The sequence below is a fragment of the Cebus imitator genome, unplaced genomic scaffold (assembly GCF_001604975.1).
Source record: "Cebus imitator isolate Cc_AM_T3 unplaced genomic scaffold, Cebus_imitator-1.0 Scaffold647, whole genome shotgun sequence".
NCBI classification, from domain to species: Eukaryota; Metazoa; Chordata; class Mammalia; order Primates; family Cebidae; genus Cebus; species Cebus imitator.
The window spans coordinates 251,171-260,566 of NW_016107962.1; the positions used below are offsets into that span (position 1 = coordinate 251,171).

At 48.2% G+C, this 9,396-nt stretch overlaps 1 protein-coding gene across 3 annotated transcripts in view; it reads left to right on the plus strand.

Moving 5' to 3' along the window:
• The window catches only part of UBA1 (ubiquitin like modifier activating enzyme 1), a 24,554-nt gene that overhangs the window by 13,773 nt on the left and 1,385 nt on the right, over nucleotides 1-9,396 (plus strand). For all 3 annotated transcript variants that reach the window (XM_017517759.2, XM_017517758.1, XM_037734631.1), the window contains exons 15-23: nucleotides 1,387-1,552; nucleotides 1,687-1,883; nucleotides 5,201-5,265; nucleotides 5,504-5,699; nucleotides 6,416-6,490; nucleotides 6,609-6,798; nucleotides 7,962-8,050; nucleotides 8,313-8,405; nucleotides 8,533-8,724. In XM_017517759.2, the coding sequence (XP_017373248.1) occupies nucleotides 1,387-1,552; nucleotides 1,687-1,883; nucleotides 5,201-5,265; nucleotides 5,504-5,699; nucleotides 6,416-6,490; nucleotides 6,609-6,798; nucleotides 7,962-8,050; nucleotides 8,313-8,405; nucleotides 8,533-8,724 (1,263 nt within the window). The remainder of the gene's footprint in view (nucleotides 1-1,386; nucleotides 1,553-1,686; nucleotides 1,884-5,200; nucleotides 5,266-5,503; nucleotides 5,700-6,415; nucleotides 6,491-6,608; nucleotides 6,799-7,961; nucleotides 8,051-8,312; nucleotides 8,406-8,532; nucleotides 8,725-9,396) is intronic.

The following is a 9,396-nucleotide window of genomic DNA, read 5'->3' on the forward strand; positions in this document are numbered from 1 at the left end:
CCCGAGCAGCTGGGACTACAGGCGTGTGCCACCACGCCCAGCTAATTTTTGTATTTTTTAGTGGAGACGGGGTTTCACCATGTTGGCCAGGATGGTCTCGATCTCTTGACCTTGTGATCCGCCCGCCTCTGCCTCCCAAAGTGCTGGGATTACAGGCGTGAGCCACCGCGCCCGGCCTTACACCTCTTTGCATATATGGAAACTGGGTTGGTTATACGGGGATCTCTGAGAAGCCTTCTGAAGGGAACAGTGTCACTTTTGCTTACTAATTAAAGGATTTAGTCTCCCTTTAATTTACTCACCAAATAGTTATTGAGGTGCTGTTTTAGGTATTGGATATACCAAGGAATAAAACAAGATTCTTGGAGGGGAGGGGAATGGACAGCAAACAATAGATACAATACGATCGTGAGGTATATAGTTAATGTTGGTGATGAGTGCTCCTCAGAGGAAACAACAAAAACCAGGTAAGGGAAGTCAGGGAGTCAGGGAGGATGGTTTGTAGTATTGATGATGACAGTGGTTAAGGAAGATCTGAGTTCTGCAAAGACCTCGAGGATATGAGGGACTAGAGCGCCCTCTGCTGTGGAAGAGCCCACGCGAAGATTCTGAGGTGGGAGAGATCAGGGAACCAACTCATTTTACCCTAAGTGGAGGTGAGATCCAGGGGAGGATTCTGAGCAGAGGAGGGACAAGCCCAACTTGGGCTTTGAAAGGATCCTGCTTGTCTGTGTGCCAGCATGCTGGTGGTGGTTGGGGGAATCTACATCAATCCTGGGTGCTATTACCTGAAAAAATAGTAAATGTTAGACAAAAGAACAGGTGTCTGGCCCATTGTCTCCAGTCTGTTCCTGTCCACAGCTTCCCTTTCCACTGAGCCCCTCCATATGCAACATAATCCTGGCCATGTGGCATTGTCACAGACCATCTCTCCTGCTGAACCAGGGAACCTCCTAACTCAAGGCCTGGGTCTTTCCCAGCATTAAGTAAATCAGTCTTAGGTGGACAGCTGTTTATAGATGTTTTGGCCAGGCACAGTGACTCGTGCCTGTAATCCCAACTCTTTGTGGGGCTGAGGTCATTGAGTTCAAGACTGCCCTGGGCAAGATGACAAAACCCTGTCTCTACCAAAAATTAAAATATTAGCCAGGCATGGTGGCGTGCACCTGTGGGCCCAGCTACTCAGGAGGCCGAGGTGGGAGGATCACTGGAGCCTGGGAAGTCGAGGCTGCAGTGAGCCATCATCACGCCACTGCACTCCAGCCCGTGTAGTGGAGAGAGACCCTGTCTCAAAAAAATATAAAGATGTTTGTTGGGTGAATGCACAAATAAGTGAGCTCTGTTCCTCTATCCCCACTCTGGAACTGTACTTTCTTACCCCTTTAGAAGTTAAAGTCTGACACGGCCGCCGCAGCTGTGCGCCAGATGAATCCACATATCCGGGTGACAAGCCACCAGAACCGTGTGGGTCCTGACACGGAGCGCATCTATGATGACGATTTTTTCCAGAACCTAGATGGTGTGGCTAATGCCCTGGACAACGTGGATGCCCGTGAGTTTGGAGGCGGGTGAGGAGGTCAGGGGCAAAGTTGTGTGTGTTTGGGTGTGTATGTACCGAGAGGGATGTCTCTCTTCCTGTCCTCTCCTGACGTTCCTTTCCTAGCTCTTCCTGTGTCCTCCCCACAGGCATGTACATGGACCGCCGCTGTGTCTACTACCGGAAGCCACTGCTAGAGTCAGGTACACTGGGCACCAAGGGCAACGTGCAGGTGGTGATCCCCTTCCTGACAGAGTCGTACAGCTCCAGCCAGGACCCACCTGAGAAGTCCATCCCCATCTGTACCCTGAAGAACTTCCCTAATGCCATCGAGCACACCCTGCAGGTGATCAGCTGTGGGGGAAGGAAAAGAAGCCAGGCATCTGGCCGAGCCGCTGCCTCTTTGCCTCCAGGCCCTTGCCTTGCCTTCAGATGTTGCATGCCTAAGTGTAAAATGTGCCTTTTCTCCAAGCCTCCCTCCTTTACTTCCTACAAGGCAGCCTAGGTTTCTAGAATGACTCATTCCTTTTTCACTTTTATTTTGAAATTTTTTTTAACACGTAGACAAATATTAAGAATATTATGATGAATACTCAGATACCATTCCCCACCTACATTTAACAATGCTTAATGTTTTGCCACATTTCCTTAGATTTATATAGATTTTTCTTCGTGTTTAAATGTGTCACAGACATCACAATCCTTTACTCCCTACTATTTCAGTGCCTCTGCCAAGTGAGGATATGTTCCTATAGAACAGGGTTGGAGCTTCAGCACTACTGACATTTGGGGCTGGATATTTCTTTGTCATGGGGGGGTGCCGTGTGCACTATAGGATGTTTCTTAGCATTCCTGACTTCTGCCCACTAGATGCCAATAGCACTCCCCCTCCATCATGACATCTGAAAATGTCTCCAGATATTGCCAGATGTCCCCAGAGGTGCCACATCACTCCCAGTTGGGAACTACTGTCTAACCAAAACATCATCTTCATGCTGAACAAAATTAGCAATAGTTTCTTACTATCTCTTCCAGTTATCTATTTGTCTCTAATATTCAGTCCATATTCAGGTTTTCCCCAGCTGTTGCTCAAAATGAGTTTAATAGCTGGTTTGTCAGGATGATTCTGTGTGTATGGTATATGTACCTGCAGAACAGTGCACATAACTAACATCTAGCTCGGGGGTATCCAATCATTTGGCTTCCCTGGGCCACACATAAAATGTACTGACACTAATGATAGCTGATGAGCTGAAAAAAAAACAAAAGAAAAAAAAGGTCCGTGCATAAATCTCATAATGTTTTAAGAAAGTTTACAGATTTGTGCTGGGCACCATTCAAAGCCATCTTGGGCCACATATGGGCCACAGGTGAGACAAGTTTGATCTAGCTGAAGTTTTACAAAGTGAATACACAGGTGACTAGCACCTGGGCCAAGAAACAGACCTAGGGATTACTATTGTGCTGTCAGAATAATTCTTAGTACAGTGTTTGAGGCCAAACCATTTAGAATAGTAGGAGTGTGAGGGTGGGAACAAAACAGGGAAGAGAAAAAAAAAAAAACCAGCTCCATCTGTCACTTTCCCTTCTGACCCTGTGGTTCCGAGTGGATATGTTTGTATTTGTGCACCCACCACAGTCTTACTAGGTCATGTGTAACCTTGAACTTAACCTCTCTGTGCCTCAGATTCCTGCTCTGTAAAATGGAAATGACGGTAGTATCTATCTCACAGGGCTATTGTGAACCACTTGGCATTTACTGTGTACCTGGCACTGTTTTAAACAAGCTTTAAATATATACGTATTTGCTCATTTCTTCCTAGCAACCCCATGAAGTAGGTATTACTGTTGTAACATCTGTTATGGAGATGAGGCACGGAGGTAAAGATGTTACTCTATGTGCCTGAAGTCACAAAACTAGGTAATATGCGCACGGCTGAAATCTGAACATGAATTTCTAACATTTGTACACTCCAAACCACCACGCTAATTACTGCAAACTGTCTTAGGAATTCTCAGAGGCCAGAAGCTCTGTCTTGTTTGCTATTTTATTTTTGGAGACAGCATCTCACTCTGTCACTGAGGTTGGAGTGCATTGGCACAATTCATGGCTCACTGCAACCTTGAACTCCTGGGAAGTATGTGTGTGTGTTCCCGTTATATTGACCAGACAGGTTGCAAACTCCTGGGCTCAAGTGATCCACCTGCCTCAGCCTCAGAAAGTGCTGGGATTACATGTGTGAGCCGCTGTGTCCAGCCTCTGTCTCATTTTCTGCCAAGTCCTCAGGGCCTGGATAGGGATCACTTGTGGTTTGGTCTGAGTTTTTACTTTTTCTTTTTTAAAAATTATGGTAATATATACTTAACTGAAGTTTTCTTTTTTATGAAGGCATAACATATCTAGAATAAGGTATACAGATCTTAATATATTTTTAGGCTGGGCGTGGTGGCTCACACCTCTTCTCTCAGCACTCAGGAGACCAAGATGTGAGGACTGCTTGAGCCCAGGAGTTCAAGACCAGCCTGGGCAATATAGCAAGGCCCTGTCAATACAACAGATTTTTAAAAATTAGCCAGGTGTGGTGGCATGTGCCTGTGGTCCCAGCTACTCAGGTGGCTGAGGTGGGAGGATTGTTTAAGCCTGGGAGGTCAAGGCTACTGTGAGCTGTGATTGTGCTGCTGCATTCCAGCTTGGGTGACAGAACAAGACTTTGTCTCAAACAAAACAAAACAGTTTTCCACATGTGCATAGCACTATTGTAACCACTGTGCAGGTAAAGTTCATTGTTTTTTCTTTTTTTTGAGATGGAGTCTCACTTTGTTGCCCAGGGTGGAGTGCAATGGCACAATCTCACTGCAAACTCCACCCCCCGGGTTCAAGCAATTCTCCTGCCTCAGCCTCCCAAGTAGCTGGGATTACAGGCAATGCGCCACCACGGCCGGCTAATTTTTGTATTTTTAGTAGAGACAGGGTTTCACCATGTTGGCCAGGCTGGTCTTGACGTCAGCCTCCCAAAGTGCTGGGATTACAGGCATGAGCCACCAGGCCTGGCCTTTTTTTTGTTTGTTTGTTTTTGTTTTTGAGACAGAGTTTTGCTCTGTTGCCCAGGCTAGAGTGCAGTAGTGTGATCTCAGCTCACTGCAACCTCTGCCTCCCAGGTTCAAGCACTTCTCCTGCCTCAGGCTCTCAAGTAGCTGGGATTACAGGTGTCTGCCATCATGCCCAGCTAATTTTTGTGTTTTTAGTAGAGACAGGGTTTCACCATGTTGGTCAGGCTGGTCTTGAATTCATGACCTCAGATGATCCACCGGCCTTGGCCTCCCAGAGTGCTGGGATTACAGGCGTGAGCCACCGCGTCCGGCTAATTTTGTAGTTTTAATAGAGACAGGGTTTCGCCATTTTGGCCAAGCTGGTCTCAAATTCATGACCTCAGATGATCCACCCGCCTCACCTTCCTAAAGTGCTAAGATTGCAGGCATGAGCCACTTTGCCCAGCCTGGTTTTTCAATTAAGGTGGGGGAGTGGGGAAGGCTGGGGAGCTTCCCCACTTCAGATCAGCTGTGTGCCGCCTCCTTGCTTTATTTACTGATGATCTTTCTAATGTCTGCGAAAACCCATTTTGTCCACTGTGGCCACATGTAATCCGTTTGTTGTGTCTGCAGTGGGCTCGGGATGAGTTTGAAGGCCTCTTCAAGCAGCCAGCAGAAAATGTCAACCAGTACCTCACGTGAGTAACTCGAGTGCCCTCTTGCCCTGTCCCTCCACCAGTCAGGGCATCCCGCCTGCGTTCCTCATCACAGTAACACTTGGCACCAGGTACACTTTTCACATGAATGAGTGGCTGCCGGAGCCTCATGCCGTTAGGGGTCGGGACTAGTTTTCCATGGACAAAGTAAGATTGCTCTGGAGCCCATTCCTGAGGCTGACGTGTAATCCCACCCCCTGTCCTCTTCAATTCCTGATAGAGACCCCAAGTTTGTGGAGCGAACACTGCGGCTGGCAGGCACCCAGCCCTTGGAGGTGCTGGAGGCTGTGCAGCGCAGCCTGGTGCTGCAGCGACCACAGACCTGGGCTGACTGCGTGACCTGGGCCTGCCACCACTGGCACACCCAGTACTCAAACAACATCCGGCAGCTGCTGCACAACTTCCCTCCTGACCAGGTAATGCCCATTTGTTGGGTCCATTTGGCAGAACGTGTTTCCCTGAAATGGGAGCCTGCTGTGGGCTCTCAGTGTGGGTCCTCAGTCCAGCTGTGGCAGGTGCCCTGAGGCATGGGGATCTGAGAAGAGTGATTGAGCCTGACCTGCTTTTTTCCCACCCTAGTTCCTTTGAGCAAGAGGCTTGGTCGCTGTTTCCCTTGACCGTGGTGTGGACTGAGTCATACCTAATTCCCCGTCAGGACTGTAGGGAGTGTAGGGGAGAAATTCTGGAGTTAAGAGCATAGGAATCAATGTGGGTTCAAATCCGAACTCGAACTTAGGCAAATCACATAACTTCTCTCTGTACCTCAGTTTCCTCATCTGTGAAGTAGAAATAATAGTAATCTACCTCATAGGGGGTTTGGGGAGGATTAACTGGTATTTATTATTATGAAGTTAGTATAATGCTCTGTAATCCATGAGAATTTGTTAAATGATGGGCTGTCTAGCAAAAAATGCCTACCCAGGGATTGGTAATCGTTCTCTTAGCCTGATCTCTGGTTCAACCTGTGGGACCCTACAGTTGGGGTCTTTTGTGGTTGACTCCAGCCCCCATCGAGTGCCCAATTCAAGATAGTGAGTTAGGGACACCTCTGGGGCCTAGGTGAAGTGTCAAGATTGTCAGAGAGGCCTTCACTCTCAGGTACTGTTCTCAAAAATCTCTTCATCCCTTATAGCTCACCAGCTCCGGAGCCCCGTTCTGGTCTGGGCCCAAACGCTGTCCACACCCGCTCACCTTTGATGTTAACAACGTAAGTCTCTCCTCTGGGGTCTCCTGGGGTCAGGTGGAGGGTGAGTAGGTGGGAAGGAGGTGGCGGCTCCCCACTCAAGGACTATGTGCTCACCCTTCCCTGCACTGCCTTCTCCTAGCCCCTGCATCTGGACTATGTGATGGCTGCTGCCAACCTGTTTGCCCAGACCTATGGGCTGGCAGGCTCTCAGGACCGAGCTGCTGTGGCCACACTCCTGCAGTCTGTGCAGGTCCCCGAATTCACCCCCAAATCTGGCGTCAAGATCCACGTTTCTGACCAGGAGCTGCAGAGCGCCAATGCCTCTGTTGGTGAGGGTGTTTGGCCAGTTGGCCAGGAGTCACTCCCACATGTCCCCGGCCTAGTCCAGTGTCCCCACCAGCCCTGTACCCCTGGCTCTGCTCTGCTCTGCTCTGCTCTGTGACCCCAGGCCTGAGGTTTACCCATACCTTTGTTTGAGCCTCCCTTTGACATGAAGAGGGTCAGTTGGGGCAGATTATTTCCCTCCCTCTCTCTGGCGCTTAGGAGAACTTGCTGTTTTACTCTTGCCCTGTGTATTTCCCTGAGTTTTGTTTTTTCTTCTTGATCTGTTCATCTAGGAGGTATGGTCTCCACCAGCGGTCTCTCCCTTGATACCTTCCTGCCTTGTATCCTTCCAGATCCGCCTTGATCTGTACATTTACCCCCATGTTTCTCTATATGCATCTTCACCCTCCATAGGTTGGGGCTGCAGTTTACTGACACCCATCTCCCAACCCCCGTCTACATATTTTTCCTTCCCTTCTGTATATAATGCTTCTGTAGCTCTGTAACGCCCCCTACATGTACTTTCCTTTTATCTCCCCCGTCTTCCTCTCCATAAATCTCCTCCCATTTCCCCTTCCATGGTCCCTATCTTCCTTCTGAAATATCTACTTCATGTTCCTCTATGTATGTCTTTCAATCTTTCCTTCCATATCTCTCACCGCCTTCATATATTTCCTCCATTTTTCTCCTTCCATCTGTCCTGCCCTCTGTATACCCCTACTCTCCCCCTTGTATATCTTCTCCATCTACCCCCATATCTCTCCTCTGTGTCCATATCTGTACATTTCCCCCAATTTCCCTTCCATATATCTTTTTTACTCCCCTTTTCTTCCCTGTATGTTCCATCTTGCTCTACATCATTCTTCCCAAGATCTTTACGTCTCCCATCTTGATTTCTCCATCTCCACTTTATCCCAACATCTTCATTTCCGTTCCTTAGTGTCTTTAGAGGTTTCTCTTGATAGCCTCAGCTCTTAGTCTCTGTTTTTCAGATCTGTACTCTGTTCTGCTCTACCTCTCCTCCTTGCCCCTTTTCTCTCCCAGGATGTGTGTCCTTTCCAAATCCTTTTTCTACCTGAATACCTTTTGCCCCACCCTGGGCTCCCATTTCCACCTCAGACCTTAGCCTGGGATCTAAAGGGCTGACAGTGTTCCTCTCTTCATGCAGATGACAGCCGTCTAGAGGAGCTCAAAGCCACTCTGCCCAGCCCAGACAAGCTCCCTGGATTCAAGATGTACCCCATCGACTTTGAGAAGGTATGGGATGGGGGCTCAGGACAGGAAAGGAGGATGAGCAAAGCATAGACAGGCTGGAGAAAACAGGAGGAGTATCTGGTGCCAGCCCCAGGCCTTTGTGGGGTTCAGATCATGGGTCTGCCACGTGAGTCTGAATGAGTAGATGTTCCCAGCCATTCCTTTGTGATCTGGGAGAGTCCAGCAGGCAGTTGCAGTAGAGGATACACATCTTCTTTATCAGTTCCTCTCCCCACTGCCTTCACACCCTCCCCACTCATAACAGGATGATGACAGCAATTTTCATATGGATTTCATTGTGGCTGCCTCCAACCTCCGGGCAGAAAATTATGACATTCCTCCTGCAGACCGGCATAAGGTGAGGGGAATCTAGACCTGATGTTCACCCTTCTCCAGGTTTGAGTTACCCACATGCAGCCCCTCTGTAGACCCTGAGGCTCTTGTACTTAACTACCGCCCTCTTTTTTTCCCTTCCTGTCTCTCAGAGCAAGCTGATTGCAGGGAAGATCATCCCAGCCATTGCCACGACCACAGCAGCCGTGGTTGGCCTTGTGTGTCTGGAGTTGTACAAGGTTGTACAGGGGCACAGACAGCTTGACTCCTACAAGAATGGTTTCCTCAACTTGGCCCTGCCTTTCTTTGGTTTCTCTGAACCCCTTGCTGCACCACGTCACCAGGTGGGGGCCTGCATCGGAACGGGGGTTTGGGTGAGGTGTGTCTGTGTAGATATGGTTCTAATTTGCCTCATACCCTGTTACCAGGTGAGGGTTTCTATGTGTACCTACCCTTTTTATGCATCCCTTTTTCATTTATTCATTAATCACATTGTTTGAGTACATGCGAAAAGATGGGATATTTGAATTGTGCCCTGGGTGATTATTAGTAACTACATGATAATGGCAGCCAAAATTTATTGGATACTTCTACATTTAAGTGCTTTTGCTTGCTTCATTCATGAATTCACTCAAATATGTATTGAGCACCTGTTGTGTGCAGGAACTCTTCTAAGTTACATTTCTCCAATAGATTATATAAATAACCTGTTAAATGATTTTGGAATCAAAAAAGGATAAAAAGAGGCCAAGTGCAGTGGCTCACACCTGTAATTCCAGCACTTTGGGAGGCCGAGCTGGGTGGATCACCTGAGGTTCGAGGTTTGAGACCAACCTGACTAACATGGAGAAACCCTATTTCTGCCAAAAATACAAAATTAGCTGGGCGTGGTGGTGCATGCCTGCAATCCCAGCTACTTGGTAGTCTGAGGCAGGAGAATCGCTTGAACTCTAGCCTGGGCAAAAAGAACGAAACTCTGTCTCAAAAAAAAAAAAAATTAGCCTGGCGTGGTGGTG